The following is a 21,227-nucleotide window of genomic DNA, read 5'->3' as shown; positions in this document are numbered from 1 at the left end:
GGAAACAGGCCTTTAGCCCACTGAGTCTTCGCCAGCTATCGATCAATTTCCTGCATATCCATGTCTCTATCTAAAAGCCTCTTAAATGCCACTAAAGTATATGCCTTCACCACTCTATCGACCAACTAGATTAAAAAGCTCTGTGGAAGTAAGTGTTACTAAAATTAATGTATTAGTTGAATGAATGAATGAGTTGGGAAACGGACCCTTCAGCCCATCGAGCCCACGATGACCATCGATCATAGGGCTGGCATAGTGGCGCAGCGGTAGAGTTGCTGCCTCATAGTGCCAGAGACCCAGGTTTGATCCTGACTACAAGTGCTGTCGGTGTGGAGTTTGCATTCTCCTTGTGATCGCATGGGGTTTCTCCGTGTGCTCCCACATTCCAAAGACGTGCAGGTTTGTAGGTTAATTGGCTTCTGACAATTGTCCCAAGTGTGTAGGATAGAACTAGTGTACGGGTGATTGCTGGTCGACTCGGCATCAGTGGGCCTCTTTCCATGCTGTATCTCTAAAACAAAAAACTAGAAAAAAATTACAGAGAGATATCCACCATTCGGTTTAATCCCTAAAGGCATCAGCAGTGTAATGTCAATGGAGATCAACGGCGGAACCCAGTGGCCGGACTGCATGCCCTTCAAGGATGGCGCCCTTCCACAGGACACAACAATGGAACTTTCTGAACCAATGCCCTACCGAGTACACAGCAAACAATGTATTCTTGTTGAACGGAAGCTTTAAGTGGCACTGACGGGGAGGAGAGGTGGGATCAGATCATGAGGAATTGCACTGAAATGGGTCTACAAATTTAACCCAACACATCATTCGTCCATTCCTTCCACAGATGCCGCATGACCCTCTGAGTTGCTTCTGCATTTTGTGTTTTGCAAAGAAGAATAAACTGCATTTGAAATGAAAGGGTTTTTTTAAACAGCTAACCTACACCTTCTGCCTAAACTCTGCAACACTAAGCAATAACTCTTTGTATTTATGAATCACCATCAATGTCTCAAAATGCCCACAGTTGCATCAGAGGATGGTTATCAGACACAATATGTCACAGAGTGATAGTCGTGTAGACAGCCAATTGGCAGGTCAATGAGGGATCGCTTAGATATAGCTGGAGAGGTGGAGAAGTTTAAGGAGGGAATTTGGGTGTGGATCACGTGCGGGCAGGGGAGATTAGTTCAACTTGGCATCATGTTTGCCACGGACATTTTGGGCCGAGAGGCATATTCCTGTGCTGTACTGTTCTATGTTCTATAATTTTAGGGCCCTGGCAGCTGAAGGCTTGACCAGCTACTGTGTGGAGGTGACGAATTGGAGATGATCATGAAGGGAGAATTGGGCTGGGTCAGGGTTATTAGATAGTCTGGTCGGAGAACAACACAATAGTGAGTGTCAGGAGCCCACAACAACTGTTTGATAGGCGGTGTGATGGCGTGAAACTGATGGCCTGAATCTCACCCGAGTTGGTTAATTGGGTGCTGCAAGACTCCTTTACATGAATAGTACACAATAGTAGATGTGGCAGTCACTGCAAAGTGCAATTGATTTGCTGATGCGTTCTTCCTTGTTTAATAGCATCTCTCCCCAGCATTCATAAGAAGACAACTAGCAGATATAACATATTAAGACAGAGAATAAATTACTAATTACTGGACAAGCTTCCAGATTGCCATTGGTTAGCATTGACAAGATGGGCCGAAGGGCCTGTTTCCGTGCTGTAACGCTCTATGACTCCTGGACAATTTGCTTTCTCCTTGATTATTTCCGCACTTGTTTTGTTGTCTATTCAATGTTCTGCCTGCAATCTTTGAATGTCCTTGCCTAAATTGCAATTTTTCACATTTTAATTGCTGCCATAAAGTTCCAGATATAGTAAGCAATTCCTGGCAAGACTGTTTCTTGAAACCAATGGTTCATTCTTTTTTAAGATGTCATAAACTATAAATCAATAACACACATAAAAAGTCACGGGATTTTTTTTTTTAAACTGTTATTTCTTTCTGCTCAATGAATCTTGCAATGCAACATCTTCTAGAAAGTTTCTATTTTATTTGTACAATGGGTAGAGATGACTGTGGTAAATCCTTTGCTTTTTGCTCATCCGTTATTAGATGTAAGCTCTCATAGCCTACAGCGGTTCACGGAGAATACAAAGCCATCAACATCTCAGGAACGTTTAATAATAAATAAAACGTAAATGAAAAGAACATTCAGGGTCACAGCATGACTCTGAACTCAACTCTAAAAAAACCTGTGACCCAGTTACAGTCTAAATTAAATCTTTTGTTTTTTCTATTGGAGGCGGCATGTTGGCTCAGTGGTAGAGCTGCTGCCTCACAGCGCCAGAGACCCAGGTTCAATTCTGACTACGGGTGCATTCCCTTTGTACATTCCCTGTATGACTGCGTGGGTTTTCTCTGGGTGCTCCGGTTTCCTCCCACATGCAGATGGGAGAAAACAAGACGTGCAGGTGTGGATAGAACTTGGATAGCAGCATAGGATAGAACTGGTGTACAGGTGATTGTTGGTTGGCATGGACTTGGTGGGCCAAAGGGCCTGTTTCCACGCTCTATTTCTAACATCTAAAACACAAAAACTAAAACCTATTTTCACTTGAAATTGTAAACTCATCAAACAGCGATCCGGAAAGCAAAATAATGTTGATATTGAAAATCCTAAATTATAAACAGAAAATGCTCACCGGTCAGGATAGAGATAGAGATGGGCGAGGTGGAGAGGGAGGGGGGGAGGGGAGAGGGGGGGGGGGGGGGGGGAGGGGGGAGGGGGGGGGGGGAGGGGGGGGGGGGGGGGGGGGGGAAGGGGGGGGGGGGGGGGGGGAGAGAGGAGAGAGGGAGAGAGAGAGGGGGGGGGGGGAGAGAGATAGAGCGAGAGAGAGATAGATAATGTTTCAGATGCCATGATCATATTGAATGGCGGTGCAGGCTCGAAGGGCCGAATGGCCTACTCCTGCACCTATTTTCTATGTTGGTTGATCTTTCTATGGAAATAGGAAAATTAGCAGTGAAAGGAACTAACAGTTGCAAAGAAACCGGGTTGGGGAATGGAGTGGAAAGCAAAGTATATGACAGGTTACATTCTCCCCACTCTAGTTTTTTTCATTTGTTTCTGTTCTAATTTTTCCCAGTACTGTAGGAGGGGGAATGACCTGAAACGAGAGGCACAAGAGACTGCAGGCGCTGGAATCGTGTCCACTGCCCGTGTAATTTTCTTTCTGTACAACACATCCTTATTTGGGATAAACCGGAAAGCTTGTGTTCTCTTATTACGAGAGAGATGGAGAAACAAGGAACTGCAGGTGTCAGTTTTTAAAAAAAAGACAAAGTGCTGAAGTAACAGCAGACCAGTCTGAAGAAAGGTCTTGACCTGAGATGTCACCGATCCATGTTCTGTAGAGATGCTGCCTGACCCACTGAGTTACTCCAACACTTTGTGCCTTTTTTTTGTAAACGAGCATCTCCAGTTCCTTCTCTCTACATTTTACTACCACACTGAAATCTACTCGAGATATGACTAGTTTGAAGCTGCTCTCCTCCTCTCTCTGACAGGAGATCCTCTCTCACTGCTCCCCTCTGTGATTCCTGCAGCTCTCCTGTTCTACCAGCATGTTCTGACCCAGACTCGCTGCCCCAGCCATGTGTGTTTCCTCTGTCTGAAAAAAGGTCCCGACCCAAAACGTCATCTGTCCATACCCCCCCAAAGAGGCTGCCTGCTGCTGAGTTAGTCTATCACTTTGCGTGTATTTCTACTGCTAGTATTGTTCAACAACTGTGCTGGAATTAGCTCATGTCCCTGCCTTGTCCCTAGCTCCTTGTTTTGAAGGGTAGTGCTGTATTTCCATTCTTCGATCACATGGCACATGTTGACACCGACTTTAGGGCCAGATTCATTGCTGTTTTCTCATGAAAACTATCAAGATAGAGAGTAATAGAACAGTATTACTCCAAATAGCAGAGCAGACTTGATAGGCTGAATGGCGTAACTCTGATCCTTGGTTTAGTTTAGTTTTTGTCACATTAACCGAGGTACAGTGGAAAGCTTTTTTGTAACACACTCTCCATTCAGCAGAATGGCTTTACATGATTAAAACGGAGCCGTCCACAGTGCACAGATACAGGATAAGGGCTCTAATGTTTCTGTTGGAGTAGAGGCTTAAAAGAATGGAGTGATTGTAAGGAATGATTATAGATCTGTTTTTGGGACCAGCACTCAGGGAGTCGCCAGGCTCGGGTGCCACGGTTGCCTTGGTTCGTCATGCTTGGCTCCTATGTCTAACAATACATCATGGAGCAATACATCTGACCAATCTACCCACCTTGTCCACACCAATTAAGTTGGCACTTGCCCTCTGAATAAAAATATCAAAATGTTGGTATTTCACAACAATGATTGTCTGAAGAAGGATCCCGACCCGAAACATCAGCTATCCATGTTCTCCAGAAATGCAGCCTGACCCACTGAGTTACTCCAACACATTGAGTCCATGATTGTTATGTGCCCCTTCCTCTGCATTCCCACACCAAAAAGAAAAGGCCTCTCTCATCGTGCTGAGGCCGATCCCATCTTAGATGCTGAACGTGAAAATCTATCATTATTTTGTCTTATCACTATCATTAGTTTGCAAAGGATCTAAGAAAATGGTAACAGAAAGATGCTCATGACTCTTGTGTGCTCTTTTCTCACTGACGCTCTGAATTGCCTGGGTGAAGTCAAATCAGATGTTTATTGGATGAAATCCAGTTCCAGGTTAATAAAATGAATGCTCAGGAATAGCTCACAGAATAAACATGGGACTCTGATACAAATTACCCCCTTGAGATTACAGTCAAACTGTACAGGAGTGCATGTCAGTGATCAAAAGCAATAAGTTCTAATTGTATACTATCCAATGATTAAAAGTAAGAGCAGACATGAACTATGTCTAATTGATCTCAATTCAACAAAGCTAAATGAAGAACATATTTCTTTGCAAAGCATTATTATTTGAGATAAATTATGATTTAATATAAACTACAGCTGCGCTGTACAGAACTAGAAATCACTGAGGCAAGTTTATCCACTCTTACTTTCTTAATTTAACCATCAACTTTATTATTTTACCTGTTACTTATTATATTGTTCGCCGAATGATACATAGTTAAATGACTAAATTCATAAACACTTTTCCTGCCTTTTTATATAATTCCATAAGATGACCATAAGATGCTGTAGAATTATACCTTGTGAATATACTTCAGCTGAGAACAGTAAATTAATAGTCTGTGCAAATTGATTCACCTGTGAATGGTTGCTGGGGAATTAGCTCAACAGGTGGTTTCTCAATCAACAAGGAAGTGTTTTAAATCAGTTGGTGAATCTGCAAGTTACTCATGGGATTAGCACTTGACAAAGCTTTATTGCCATTGGTTAATATTGGATGCATGACAGCACAAACACATCCTGAAGAGAGAGCCATTTTCCAATGGAAACAGTTCCATGTGCCCCAATTTAATCAACACAAGTATTCTCATTTGAGTCTGAAGAAGGGCCCTTTGGCCTTTGTCCACCCATCAAACAATAAACGCCGCTCCCCCCTCCTTTCATCTGCATCCACCTTTCGGACGGCACGGTGGTGTAGCGGTAGAGTTACTGCCTTACAGCGCCAGAGACCCAGATTTGATCCTGACTATGGGCACTTGTCTGTACAGAGTTTATACATTCTCCCCGTGACCTCTGTGGGTTTTCTCTGAGATCTTCAGTTTCCTCTCACACTCCAAAGACCTACTGGTTTGTAGGTTAATTGGCCTGGTATAAATGTAAAATTGTCCTTTGTGTGTGTAGTAGGATAGTGTTAATGTGCGGTGATCACTGTTCAGTGCGGACTCAATGGGCCAAAGGGCCTGTTTCTGCATTGTATCTCCAAACTAAACTAAACTAAACCAAACCTATCACATAGACAGCGGGTCTGGCAGCATCTCTTAAGATTAAAAGATAGGTGACGTTTCGAGTTGGAACCCTTCTTCAGACTGATCACACCTTCCCTAGCCAACAATGGACCTACCAGGACACTACCCTGCCTCAGGTCATTAGTGGCTAACCCTGATTGGTCGTGGTCTTTTTTCGCCTCCAACTCTTCAACCTCCACCTATCCATCTTCTGCAGTGATGCTGCCTAACCCATTGAGTTACTCCAGCACTTTGTGTGTTTTTTGGGACACCAGCACCTACAGTTCCTTGTATCTCCTTTATTCTCATTCCTACTCGTTACCCTTCATAACACCTTTGTTCAATCTAACTCAGAAAAAATAGTTAATGGGCAAGCCTGCAATTGGCTACAGTGTGCTCCAACTCCAAATGACTGGGGAAGCCAGAGTGAATGAAGAAGTGATAAAATAGAAAGCAAGAGCATGTAAGGCAAGTATTGGATGCATTTCTTATTATAATGAGTGGGGTATAAGTCTAAGGTCTAGTTACTCGTTCAGTTTAGGTCTCGACCTAAAACGTCCTTCTCTCCAGAGATGCTGCCTGTCACGCTAAGCTTTTTGTCTCTATCTTTGATTCAAAGTTGAAAGGAGGCGTGAGGGGCAAGTGCATTTACACAAAAGGTGGTGGGTGCCTGGAATGTGCCGTCAAGTGGAGGCAGATATGATAGTGGTGTTTAAGAAGCTTTTAAATAGACACATGGATTTGCAGGGAATGGGAGGATGTGGATCACGTGCAGACAGAGATTGGTTTAAATTGGCATCGTGTTTGGCACAGACATTGTGGGCTGAAGGGCCAGTCCCTGTGCTGTACTGTTCTGTTCTCTTGACAAGGGTGAACATTGACTAGAGGTGCCCAGCTGAATAATTAGAATGGCAGAATTCAACCTAATAATGAATAGAAATGCATTTTACCCTGAAAATGTAATCGGTTTTCAAATGTGGATTCCTGAGGGGTTTTTTTGGTGCGTCAGAATTTCCAAGCCAAATTTTTTCTTGACCTTTTTTTAGATCGTAACTAACTGCCAAACAAACTTACTGAACTAGCAATTAAATGCAATAGCTGTTAGAATGTTATTTCATCTGGAAAATAAAGGTAATAATAATAGATGCTTTGCATTCTCCACAGTAAACTGGATTCATAATTAAGCTTTTGCCTGCAGTTATTTTTTACTTTTTATATTTTAGCAAACTTTGGGATCCAGATCATATATATTACATGTAATTCTTCAACATTTACTGGGACTTCAATGCTTTGAATAAATCCTGGGAATTGTACCAGTTGTACACTGAACAAAATAAGTTGCTGAAACACAGCACTGCAGATGTTGGTTAATACAAAAGATAGATACAAAGTGCTGGGGTAACTCTGCGGGTCTGGCAGCATCTCTGGAGAAAAAGGATGCGTGACCTTACGGGTCAGGACTGAAGGAGGGCCCCAAACCTGAAACGTCACCCATCCCTTATCTCCAGAGGTGCTGCCTGACCCGCTGAGTTACTCCAACACTTTGTGTCTAAAATAAATTGCTCATCTTTGCATTGAAAGTTAACAACACCATTTTGTTCTGAAAAATTATAGACATCAAATTATGAGAGGCATAGAGAGTAGCCAGTCAGAACCTTTTTCTGAGGGTGGAAATGTCAAGGACTATAGAGCAGAGCTATAAGGTGAGAGGGGCAAAGTTTAATGGAGATGTGCAGGGACAGTATTTTCCAGAGAGTGGTGGGTGCCTGGAATGCACTGCGGGTGTTAGCATTGGAGGTAGATATGATTAAACCACATTTCGATAGGTGCGTGGATATGCAGGGAATGGAGGAAATGGATCATGTGCAAACAGATGAGATCAGTTTATCTTGACATTTGTTTGGCACCGACATTGTGGGCCAAAGGGCCTGTCCCTGTGCTTTAGTTTAGTTTTGTTCATTGTCACATGTACTGAAGTACAGTGGGAAGCTTTTGTTGCGTGCTAACCAGTCAGCGGAAATACTACATTATTACAATCGAGCCATCCACACTGTACAGATACATGATAAAGAAAATAAGGTCCAGTGCAAGAATGACGTTTAGCATTGTGCTTTTCTATGCTCTAGATACTTCTATGTTCTCAGCCTTTAACCTGGAGCTAAACTTATCATAAAATGTCTCACTTTTCCCCGCTATTATCAGCCAACTGAACCATCCTACCAACAACTAGAGAGCAGTCCTGAGCTACTGTCGACCTCATTAGAGACCCCTCCAAGTGCTGCTTTGCTCACTTCCAATACAAAAATGATTTATCTCCCGTCTCGTTTGAACTTACAATTGCCTGGTGATGGTGCGTTCAGAATCGTCATGGTAAGCCCTCTGGTCGCCTTCCATGTTGCGTAACTGGAGCATGAGTCTCTCTTTGACTGATGTCGCCATCGCTTCTGTCTCTGTCTCGGTGTCTAACAGCATACTCGCAGATGATTGAATGCTCGCCATGCTGCTACAAAATGGTAAAAAGCAAAGGATACGCCTTAGGCAACTTTTGAATTGTATTTCCTTTTTCTTATTTCAAATAATTTCGAATAGCATTAAAGGCTCAAAATATCAGTACTTTGTAAGATTATTTGTTTTACATGTTAATCCAGGTGGGAGGGGGGGGGAGGAGAGAAAGCTGGAAAGTTGGGGCAGAACAAAGCCTTGGGAGTGTGAAGTCTATCTCCCATCTCACTTCCCTCCATTCGCCAAACTTCAAGCTTTGTGCGTATCTCCTTCCTTCCCCTCCACTGTCTGAGGCGTCATTCACCCACAGACCGCCCCCCAGGAATTGCCTTACTGCATCCTTGTAACATTGCATCCTCCTCTGTCCTTTTATAATGCCCCCACCAAAAACTCATCTGTGCAAGTTTGTTACGTAGAACAGAGAATATTGAACATTGATAGATCAGCCATGATTGAATGGCAAAGTAGACATGGTGGGCCGAATGACCTAATTCTGCTCCTATAACTTATCAACAGTACAACACGGGAACAGCCCTTTCGGCGCAATTGTCCATGCCAAATATGATGCTAAAATAAACTAATCTCCTCTGCCTGCACATAAGGTCATAAGGAATAGGAGTAGACCTAAGCCATTCGGCCTATAAGTCTACTCCACCATTCAATCATGGCTGATCTATCTCTCCCTCCTAACCCCATTCTCTTGCCTTCTCCCCATAACCTCTGGCACCTGTACTAATCAAGAATTTATCTATGTCTTAAAAATATCCACTGACTGCCTCCACAGCCTTCTGTGGCAAAGAATTCCACAGATTCACTACCCTCTGATGAAAGATATGATCCATATCCCTCCATTCCCTGCATATCCATGTGCTATCTAAAAGCCTCTTAAGCTCTACTATGGTATTTGCCTCCACCACCACCCCTGGCAGTGCATTCCAACCTGTTGACTTTAGAGACAGGCACCCACCACCCTCCCTGCATCGCCTCCAAACCTTGCCCCTCCCACCCCAAAGCCGTGCTCTCCAGTCTCCGACATTTCCACCCCAAGAAAAAGATGAAGACTGTTTGCCGCATCCACGACTCTTACAATTCTACATACCTCTATTATGTCTCCCCCCAACCTCCAATGCCCCAGATACAACAATCCAACCCCTCCCACCCCTTCCCACAGCAAACACCCTCCAATCCAGGCAACCATTCTGGCAAACCTCCTCTGAATTTGTTCCAAAACCTCTCATCTCACCTGCTATGGGGTAGCCAAAACTATACACTGGCATGTATTGCAAAAAACAAAATGGTATATAAACTCAACATATCATGCAGCATTTGCGGAGGGAAATGGATAAGCAATTTTTCGGGATGGGACTCTTCTTCAGACCATAAGACATAGGAGCAGCAGGAAGCCATTCCATTGAAGTCCATTGAGTCTATTCCACCATTCAATCATGGCTGATCTATTTTTCCCTCTCAGCCCCATTTTCCTGCCATCTCCCCATAACCTTAGATGCCCTAACTAATCATAAATCTATTAATCTCCACTTCAAAAATACCCAATGACTTATTTGGTCTCCACTGCCATCTATGGCAATGAATTCCACAGATTCACCACCCTGAGCCCCATTCTTCCTCAGCTCCATTCTGAAGGTACGGTCCTTTTATTCTGGGGTGGAGCTCTGAACAGCAAAAGACTATATTATTATTGCACTATATTTGACATTTATTGAACTTTGTCTTTTGTTTCTCTTCCCCCGTTATGTACCATGTTTACATATTCTGTTGTTCTGCAGCAGGTAAGAATTGCATTGTCCCATCCGGGACATATGACAATAAAAACACTCTTGACTCTTGCCCTCTGGTCCTAGCCGCTCCACCTACAGGAAGCATCTCTCCACATCTACTCTATCTAAGTCTTGACTCAAAACCTCGCAGTTTCATTCCCTTCACAGATGCTGCCTTGACTGCTAAGCTCCTCCAGCACATTGTATTTTGCGCAAGATTCCAGCATCTGCAGTTCCTCGTGTCTCCACAATAATGCACATATTTTTTTTACCTTTTATTGTCCACTGCCATTATTACCAATTTCCTTGGAACAGTTTATCAATGTCGGGTATGAATGCAAAGTGATGTGTTTCACTAATAATATTCTATCCAGCCATGGGGATTTACATAGTACTGACTTGTTACCAAACAATCAATACCATGGAAACATCACTCATGCACCATTAGTGTCATTTCACAGGGTATTGTGATTCATGTATTGAATGTCCTGGGTGTCAAAACTACAACACATTTTAGTGATGGATTGTTGGAAAGCTAGTAAACTCCTAACCAAAATACGATTATGATTGTTCAGAATATACTAGTCAGATTGTTATTTTTGATTTCATTAGATTTTTTTAAGATGTTAATGGTGACACCAAAGATTAGTGCAGTAAAGTTGTTGGGTTTTTTTTGGATAAGATTTTTCCAAAACTGGATGGGTCTCAAATTAAGATTCGGAGGAGGTTTTTTCTACTATAAACTTGAGCCAGGGAGTTCAATCAGAACCAAAAAGGTAATAATCTCTGGATTACTACTAGAGCGTGGAGCAAAGGGTTGATGAGATTAGAAAGTTAAATGCGTGGCTCAAATATGGTGTGGGTGATAGGGGTTTGAATTTGTGGGACATTGGAATCAGTATTGGGGAAGGAAGGAACAGTTTCGATGGGATGGGACTCCACCTGAATCCTGCTGGGATCAGGGTCCTGGAGAATTGCATAACTAGGACTGTAGACAGGACTTGAATAGGACGTTAACTAAATAGTGACATGGGGGGATGGGGGGGGACGGGATGGGGGACGGGATGGGGGGGGGAATGGGGGAGGGGAATGGGGGGGGATTTGGGGGATGAGGAGGGGAAGGGGGGGAGTGGGGGGGGGGGAAGGGGGGGGGGTGATGGGGGGGGGGGGGGGGGGTGGATTCAATGCCTTGGAGAGGGCTGGACAAAATTAAACAGAAGGAGAGCACAAGGGAGGTTACCAAGGTCTTCAGAATAAGAAATAGGACAGGAAGTTGAGAAAGGGATGAAAGTCTAATGTCAGGAAATATGGTGACCATTTTGAGAAGGGGGTGGTAAATACTGAAATGAAGGTATTATATCTAACTTCACGAAGGATACGAAATAAGGGGGGGGACACACACAATGAGGCCTAACTTCTAGGACAGGGGTCGGCAACCTACAGACCACAGGCCGGATCCGATCCGTAACCTGAAATCATCTGGCCCGCGGGGGTATTTTTTTTCAATTCGTTTTCGCGACCTGGAAACTGCAGCCAGTCTGGGGCACGCGGGCAACCTGGGAACTGCAGGTCCTTTAGCCCACCGTGTCCGCTCCGACCATCAATTACCCCATACACTAGCACCGACACACTGGGGACAATTTACAATTTACCGAAGCACTTAACCTACAAATCTGCACGTCTTTGGAGTGTGGGGCAGGCAAGCTGACCTGGGACTGGCTGTAGCGCCCAGGTCACATAACATGGGGGGGGGGGGGGATTGAACCATGGGAGGGGGGGGGGGGGGGGGGGGCAGGGGAGGCAGGGGGTCCCCCCGCCAGGATTTCTGCCCATGTGGGCATTACAGAGATGTGGCTGAAAGAGGATCAGAGGTGGAATTTGAATATCCAAGATTACGCATCCTATCAAAAAGATAGGCAAATGGGCAGAGGGGGTGGGTGGCTCTGTTGGCAAAAAACGACAAAGGATCAGAGGATGTAGAACCCTTGTGGGTAGAGCTGAGAAACTGCAAGGGTAAAAAGATCCTGATGGGAGTTATATACCGGCCTAGGAACAGTAGTCTGGATGTAGGGCACAAATTACATCAGGAAATAGAAAAGGCATGTGAGAAAGACAATGTTACAGTAATCATGGAGGATTTGAATATGCGGGTAGAATGGGAAAATGATGTTGGTACTGGATTCCAAGAGAAGGAATTTGCGAATGCCTACTAGATGGCTTCTTAAAGCAGCTCGTGGTCGAGATCACCAGTGAAAAGGCAATTCTGAATTTGCTGTTGTGCCACAAACCAGACTTGGTTAGGGAGCTTAAGGTGATTGAAGTAGAAGGCATTGATTATAATATGATGGAATTCAACCTGCAGTTTGAGAGGGAGAAGTGGAAATTGGATGTATCGTTATTACTGTTGAGTAGAGGTAACTACAGAGGCAAGAGGGATGAGCTGGCTAAAGTTGATTGGAAGGGGAACTTAGCAGGAATGATGGTGGAGAACCTCAATGGCAGGAATTTCTGGGAATAATTGAGAAGCTGCGGGATCTTTTCATTCCAAAGGGGAAGAAACATAACAGGGGGAGAATGAGGCCACCATGGCTGACAAGGGAAGTCAAAGATAGCATTAGAAGCAAGTGAGAAGTTATATAACATGGCAAAGATTAGTGGGAAGCTGGAGGATTTGGATCCTATGAAAAACAAAGAGAAGGCAACTAAAATACAGGGAGAATGGGCAAAGAAGTGGCAAATGGAATAAGCGTAGCAAGGTCATGCACTTTGGTAAAAGGGTTAAAGGAGTAACCCTTAAAGAACTTGGGAGTTCTCGTGCAGGATCCTAGTGCAGGATTTCCTAAAGTTTAATTTGCAGGTTTAGTTGACGGCAAGGAATGCAAATGCAATGTTAGCATTTCAAGGGAATCAGAGTTTAAAAGCAAAGATGTCATGTTATGGATTAATGGATTAATAAGGCACCGATGAGGCCACATTTGGAATATTGTGAACAGTTTCTGGACCCATATCTGAGGAAGGATGTGACGGGTTTGGAGAGGATCCAGAGGAGGTTTACACAAATGATCCTGGCGTTCTTTTGAAGGCTCTGGGCCTGTACTCATTGGAGTTTAGAAGAATTAGAGAGGATATAATTGAAACCTAAAGAAATGATAGCGTAGATAGAGTCGACGTGGAAAAGATGCTTCCAGTAATGGGAGAATCTGAAATCTGGGCTGGGATTCAGAATAATAGGACATATCTTCAGAATGGAAATAAAGATAAATTTCTTTAGCCAGAGGTGGTGAATCTGAGGAATTCATTGCCACAGATGACTGTGGAGGCTGACTGTGTATTTTTAAAGCAGAGATTGATAGGTTCTTGATTAGTAAGGGTATCAAAGGTTATGGCGAGTAGGTGGGGAGAATGGGGTTGAGAGGGAAGAATTGATCAGCCATGGTTGAATGGTGGAGCTGACTCGATGGGCCTACTGGCATAATTCTGCTCCTATGCCTTATGATCTTAACCTGGTGGTCCATGCCTGTGCTACATGTTTGATGTACGTCTCTACCTTTGAAAGATGCAAAGTGCAGGAGTAACTCAGCGGATCAGGCGGCATCTGTAGAGGGTACAGACAGACAACATTTTGAGCTGTGTCCCATCTACAGATTCAGTTGGCTGGGGGAGCAAAAGTTGGAAAAAGAGGTGGGAGAGAGGGATACAGGTGAAGGGGGTGATTTGCAGATGGTTGGAATAAGTGACAAAGGCTAGAGGCGAAAAGGTGACAAAAAGGTGTCAGACAAAGAGAGAAGACGAGGAGTGAAATGTAAAGTTGGAGGGAGGGACATGCGTGGGTGGGTAAAGGAAGTGAGGGAAATGGGTGGATAAAAAAGAAATGGGGGACTCGGGGATAGGAGATGAGTGTGGTACTGTGGCGCAGCAGGTATGGCACAGCCTAAAGTTGTAGGACAACTTGTTCTATTTGATCTTATTTGATTGTGCACGCCGGGTTAATTGCATTCGTCGAAACAGAGGTTGCAATCTTCCACCCCGTTCTTGTGACCGTGGGTTTCCTCCAGATACTCCACGTCCAAAGACTTGGACGTTGGTATGTTAATTGCCCATCTCTACATTACCCCTGTTGTGTAGGGGGTGGATGAGAAAGTGGGATAACATAGAATCAGTGTGAACGGGTGTTCAATGGTCACTGTGGATTCTATGGGCTGAATGGCCTGTTTCAATGCTGTATCTCTAAACTAAACTAAACTCAACGGGTCAGGTAGCATCTCTGGAGAACATGAGTAGGTGACATTTCAGGTCAGGACCCTTCTCTTGTCTGAAGAAAGGCCCCGACCTGAAACGTCAACTATTCATGTTCTACAGAGATGTTGCATGACCTGCTGAGTTACTCCAGCACTGTGTCATTTTTTGTAAACCTGCATCTGCAGTTATAGTCATAGAGACATACAGCATGAAAACAAGCCCTTTTGTCCAACTTGTCCACACTGACCAACATGTCCCATCTACACATCCCACCTGCCTGCTTTTGACCCAAATCCCTCTAAACCTGTCCCATCAGTCTTACTGTCTCTGACCACATTTTATCTCTGTCCCGCCCACTCCCCTGACATCAGTCTGAGGAAGGGTCTCGACCCGAAACGTCACCCATTCCTTCTTTCCAGAGATGCTGCATGTCCCGCTGAGTTACTCCAGCATTTTGTGTCTACCTTCAATTTAAACCAGCATCTGCAGTTACATAGAAACATATAAAATAGGTGCAGGAGGAGGCCATTCGGCCCTTCGAGCCAGCACCGCCATTCATTGTGATCATGGCTGATCATCCCCTATCAATAACCCGTGCCTGCCTTCTCCCCATACCCCTCGACTCCACTAGCCCCTAGAGCTCTATCTAACTCTCTCTTAAATCCATCCAGTGACTTGGCCTCCACTGCCCTCTGTGGCAGGGAATTCCATAAATTCACAACTCTCTGGGTGAAAACGTTTTTTCTCACCTCAGTCTTAAATGACCTCCCCTTTATTCTAAGAGTTCTTTCCTACACCATCTAATTGTTTCTTAAACATTTCTTAAACGTTTCTTAATTAGTCTCTGCCTCAACTTCCTCCTCTGGCAGTTTGTTCCATATACTCACCACCCTTTGTGTGGAAAAAGTTACCCCTCAGATTCTTATTAAATCTTTTGTCCTCTTGTTTTTGATTCTCCTACTCTGTTCCTTGTTTCTTTACCATTGAATAATTTGCTACTTTCACTGTCAATATTTCACATAGTTAATTAAATTCAGTGGTGGGTAGATTATGTGAATCTGTTCTGAGGCTCTGCGTAAACCAACCACTAAAGGAGCATGGTTAAAGGAGACTAGAAGAAAATATAGCTATGAGAGTCAACGTCGTTAGACAAAGTAAGGATAAATTAATTGACATAATCATTCATCAGAAAAGCTAAAAATCATTTAACATTCTGTGCAGGGGCATAATTTGTGCAAGGAAGCAGTTCATCTTATTTACATCTTCCCCTCAAATCATCGCTTCACATAAAGAGAATAACCCAACATCTACTGGTCTGCATTAAGTCAACACAAAACATACTTTAAGAAGTGTGAAACATCTAATTACAAATGTTTTGATCACATTATAAAAACTTACTTAAACACTGTTAAAAAGAGAGAGAAATTGAGTTGAAAAATCAGACAAGATGAAGAACCTTCAAGCTTCGTCTTAAAGTTTGAAGTAACTGAAATTCTTTGTTGCCATGGTTATAAAGGCTAGTGACGCGATTATTTGTGCCTTCTATTCCAGGGTGACCATGACAACCAGGACTCTGAAGAATAAGAAAGCAGGAACTTTTTCTTAAAGTGCACAAAGAGAATCAAGAGACCTGCACTTTCTTTAATACTGCATTGTCAAGGATTCTATTGGAGAGGCCACAAGACCTTATTTTGGCATAAGAAGTTTTGACATTTCAGTATTAAGAAAGTGCAGGTTACTTAATTATTTCCTTTATTAAAAAATTCCAGCATTTTGTCAAAATTAAATGATATCAAATCAATCTACATGTCCCAGGCGGCATTGGTGTGTTTGGGGGCATTTGGGGACTGTACATAACATAGTTGCCAAGATAGTCAGATAGAATTTAAAGCATGCTTCTATCCAACTCTGGACAAAATGTAGATGTGAATATCCAAACCAATATTACTTTTTTTTATGATTAGAAAAACGAAATCACCAAAATAAGAATTGCGAGAGAGATATACAAGTTAAGAGATATTAAAATTTGGAATAATATTGCAGGAATACATCATTTAGTTGGAGAGTCTAGGACTACCGGGAGGAGGTGTCGGATCTGGCACTCTGGTGTCAGGACAACAGCCTCCTCTTGAACATCAAAAAAACTAAGGAGCTGATCGTGGACTTTAGGAGGGCACATCATCCGAGGACGTACACACCATTGAGGATAAATGGGGATACTGTGGATAGGGTGAGCCGTTTTAAATATCTGGGAGTCCACATCTCTGAGGATATGACATGGACATCACATGCCACAGCACTCGTGAGTAAGGCAAGGCAGCGCCTTTACCACCTCAGGCAATTGAGGAAATTCAGAGTGTCTCCGAGGATCTTCCAGTGTTTCTACTCAGCGGCTGTGGAAAGCATCTTGTCTGGAAATATTACCATCTGGTTTGGGAATTGCTCTGCCCAGGACAAGAAGGCACTATGGGAACTTTGCCCCCCCTGCAGGAACTATACATCAGATGGTGCAACTCCAGAGCTAATAAAATCATGGGAAACCCCTTCCACCCCTGCAACGGACTGTTCCAGCTGCTACGGTCAGGCAAACGCCTCCGTTGCCATGCTGTGAGAACGGAGAGGTTGAGAAGGAGTTTCTTCCCAAAGGCCATTAGGACTGTAAACTCCTATCTCACCAGGGACTAACTTTACTGAACCACTCTACTGCTTTTTTTTTTAAAGTGCTGTTTTTTCCCTTTTTCCTTCCGCCCACAATATTTAATATGTAAAATAATATGTGATTCTGTTCCATTCTGTTTGTAGTTTGCTTGGTTGTTTGTTTGTTTGTCTTTTTGCACAAAGTCCGCGAGCATTGCCACTTTTCATTTCACTGCACATCTCGTATGTGTATGTGACGAATAAACTTGACTTGACTTGACTAGAGGATGCAACCTCAGAATAAAATGATGTACCTTTAGAAAGGGGAGAGATGAGGAAGAATTTATTTAGCCAGAGGGTGATGAATCTGTGGATAATAAGGGTGTCAAAGATTATGGGAAGAAGAGGTGAAAATGGGGTTTAGAGGGCAAAATAGATCAGTGATGATTGAATGGCAGACTAGCCCCCAAAGGCCGAATGGCCTCATTCTTCTCCTACTGCTTATGAACATGAATTTATTAGCCCCCTCGGTCATTTTACTATTAGATGTCATGATTAATGTGTGAGGTAATTTGAAACAAACTTGGTTTATCCCCAAATTCCTGCAGATGTATAGGAATTTTTGTGAATTTAAATTAACAGTGGACTTGGCATCCATTGTGTCTGTAGAAATGTGCAGCACCCAAGGTGGTTGTTGGCAAATGGGTGGACAAAGGCCAGAGATGAAAAGAGCAAAGATTATGAGATAAGGAGAGAAGAGATATGAAATGTGAAACCAGTGGGAGGGTTATAGGTGGTTAATTATAAATAAGGTTAATTACTACCTGCCTCCACAGATGTTTTTCTGAGCAAGGGTGTGACGTTTACAATTTTCCAGTCCTCGCAACCCTGCTTATATATTCGCACGTTATTGAAAGATTGTTACACGTTCTCCCCAAGATCTGCTCCGATCCGATCCAATCCGATCCCTGTCACCGGCAGAGAGGCCAGAATAAGCCCGCAATCAGCACCCCGGCTGCTGGAAAACCCCGGAGCCCAGGACTGAGCCGCGGCCACAGTCAGAGGGGAAACAGCTGCGTACAATTACTGTCTATTGGATCAACCCACCTGCACCTCGTCAGCCCTGCTCCTTGTCAACCCAGGTGGACCAGTTTAGTTTAGTGATGCTGCACATGAAACAGGCCCCTCTGCCCACTGAGTCCAACAGACCCGCAAACTAGCACTATCCCACGCACTAGGAACTATGTTACCAAAGCCAATTAACCTACAAACCTCCTGCACGTCTTTGGTGTGTGGGAGCAAACCGGCGCTAACCCATTTGGTAACCCACCAACTTCCGTACAGGCAGCACCTGTAGTCAGGATCGAACCCGGGTCACTAGCGCTGTGAGACAGCAACTCTACTGCTGTGCCATTGTGCTGCCTTTCTTACTTCTTAATTTTTATCCCACAGTATCTTAACTGTGATCAGCTACATCTAATGTAAAAATAGAAAATGCTGAAAACACTCAGCAGGTCAGGCAGCATCGATTTAATTCATTTCTGCTTGTAATATATTATAGTGAATCTAACCACCCAAAGGAAATAGTTATTAGGTTTACCCCTTGTGGGGAATTCACATTAGGGTCTAATTATGATTTGATTACATAATAATTACCCAAACAGGAATATTATCTGATTGTTATGTCAACCACATTAGCCAATGTTGAGATAAGTGATTTTGAAAATAGAACTCAATCTGTTCTCTAGTCTAAAATACTGCCAAAATCAGGCAGTGCTTGCCAAAATGGTTCTGCTGGAGTCATCTCTCTTTACATCATGACATTTTAATTATCTGTAATTAATTCTGCCCTTGTATTCTTCCTGATATAGAGGTTCAATCTTCTTCAAAATAACCTCAATAATTTTCCATCCAGATTATTTTGGATTCAAGCACTGGGGAGCCTTTGCCTTTTTCAATGTTATTGTCGATGGGTTGCTATTATTTATGGATAGGATAGGTTTAGAGAGAGATGGGCCAAACGCAGGCAGGTGGGACTAATGTAAATGGGATGTGTTGGTCGGTGTGGGCAATTTGGGCCAAAGGGCCTGTTTCCACTCTGTACAACTCTATGAATGCTTTAATATTTTAGATTGTGAATTTAAATCTAACTCATGGATGGTGCCACTTTGCACATTGTTAACCTTTCTCACCAATCTGTTTCCTACTATCTATGATTGAGCATGATCAGGCTACAGCAAATATTTGGACTGCCCAGGAGTAGTCCTATAGTATTTGGTGGAGTGGTTCTCTGGATTCACAGAGCCAGAGAGTCATATAGCATGGAGAGTTGTCCTCGTCGCCACTGTAGGCAAACATACAATGTAAATTAAACAAGATTGGAGAACTGCATGTTTAATTGACCTTGTTGTCATACAATGTTGTGGCAGTACTGTAGTAGTGAAAAGACTAAACGAAAGGGTGTGATTGGCTCTTTAATATTCATGGATACAATGTGCTCAAAAATACAAGGAAGAGAAGGGGAGAAATAATGGGTGTGGGGATAGAAGCGTTAATTATGGGAAGGCAGAGTGTACACAGTGGCTTAGCGGTAGAGCTGCTGCCTCACAGCGCCAGAGACGTAGGTTCAATCTGTTGGTGAGGTAGGGTTCAGGTTGCGTATAGAACATAGAACATGATGCAAAGTTAAACTAATATCCCCTGCCTGTGCATGACCTATACCCCTTGTGCGTCGGGGATGATGTTGGGTCAACAGTGATCACACTGACACTCGCAGTAAGGTGAAACACTTGATATGGTTTATTTATAGTGACGAGCTGGTCCGGGTCCACGTGGGGGAGCAGTCCCACATCATCAATGTGCATATGAGGCGGTTCTAATTGCTATCTTATCTTTGCTTCGCAAACTTTTATATATAGTAATAATATTTCTAATAGGTCTCCCCCAGGCCCTTGACACTCCAGAGAACACGATCCATTTGTTCACCCTCTCCTTGTAGCTAATACCCTCTAATCCAGGCAGCATTCTGATTAACCTCTTCTGCACCCTGTCCAAAGCCTCCCACATCCTCACTGTAATGGGGCGACCAGAACTGCACGCAATACTCCAAGTGCAATCTAGACAAAAGCCTGCAGAGCTACAACATGCCTTCCTGACTCGTACACTCACTGGCTGGTCTGAAGAATCTTATAGTTGTAGGAAAGTAGCTGTTCCCTGAACTTGGTGGTGTGGAAAACGGGTCTAGTAGCCTGTCTCTATGTTGTATTATTCAATGAGTCTATGAAAACCAACAAATTATCCTTGTCAACGGATATAACAATGATTTTCATCACATCTCGGACATTAATCAGCCTGTGCCCCTTTCCACTATTCTGCAAGGGAAGAGTTGAAATACAAAAAATATTATAAAAATAAGCAGCTGCAAATGTAAAACATGCACAGACATCAATCAAAATAATGCATTGCCTTTTGAAAGTCTTATCTGAATTATTGAACAAAATTAGTTTATTGAATTACAACAGATAAATGTCACAATCTCTTACATCAGATAATCTTGAACTGTGTATTTTAAGATGGCTTCACTCTCACTGAATGAACAATTACAGAGCTTTACAGAATTTTCACTGCATAATTTATACGCTCCTCTGTGCAAGCCATCTGGTGATTTGTTTATTGCACAAAAATACATAAGATTATGTTCTCAAACTCCAGAATTTTCCATGGCAAGTAATCTCAAACTGAAAAGAACGTAGGGGGATGTGGAAGTAAAACTGAAAAGGACCTTCAATTTTAAAAAAGAATAACAAAACATTGGGTAAGATTGTACAGATTGTTGCACAGAAAATTGTCAGAAAACTAAAATAAAAATAATTCTAGTTTGCTATCTGTTTATTCCAGGAGCTTCTGCAATAACCCATTACCTTACACTTCACCATCAACCACCCAGAAAGCCAGTGAACAATACAAAATACAATTGTTTTATTTGTCTTCAGTTGATACATTAGGATTTAAAGTCTAATTTTGACAGACCATATATGGAAATCTTTACCGTCTTCCAAGGAACTTTATAATTTTATACCACATAGCAGGTACATCTTGTATTAAATATTAACACATTGCA

The 21,227-nt window shown here is 43.0% G+C and overlaps 1 protein-coding gene across 2 annotated transcripts in view; it reads right to left on the bottom strand.

The window, feature by feature from the left end:
- The window catches only part of LOC129709422 (coiled-coil domain-containing protein 63-like), a 42,222-nt gene extending 24,055 nt beyond the window's left edge, over positions 1 to 18,167 (bottom strand). The window contains exons 1-2 of one of the 2 annotated variants that reach the window (XM_055655790.1): positions 17,932 to 18,167; positions 8,287 to 8,454 (exon numbers count right to left, since the gene is read on the bottom strand). In XM_055655790.1, the coding sequence (XP_055511765.1) occupies positions 8,287 to 8,450 (164 nt within the window). In that variant the 5' untranslated portion in view covers positions 8,451 to 8,454; positions 17,932 to 18,167. Of the gene's footprint in view, positions 1 to 8,286; positions 8,455 to 10,503; positions 10,562 to 17,931 lie in introns of those variants that run through there. The other variant, XM_055655789.1, reaches the window with a different exon arrangement.
- Between the last annotated feature and the right edge of the window lie 3,060 nt (positions 18,168 to 21,227).

Source organism: Leucoraja erinacea, chromosome 25, assembly GCF_028641065.1.
Source record: "Leucoraja erinacea ecotype New England chromosome 25, Leri_hhj_1, whole genome shotgun sequence".
In the NCBI taxonomy this organism is placed as follows: Eukaryota; Metazoa; Chordata; class Chondrichthyes; order Rajiformes; family Rajidae; genus Leucoraja; species Leucoraja erinaceus.
Note: the sequence above shows the minus strand (reverse complement) of the source record. Positions and strands in the feature narration are given on the sequence as shown.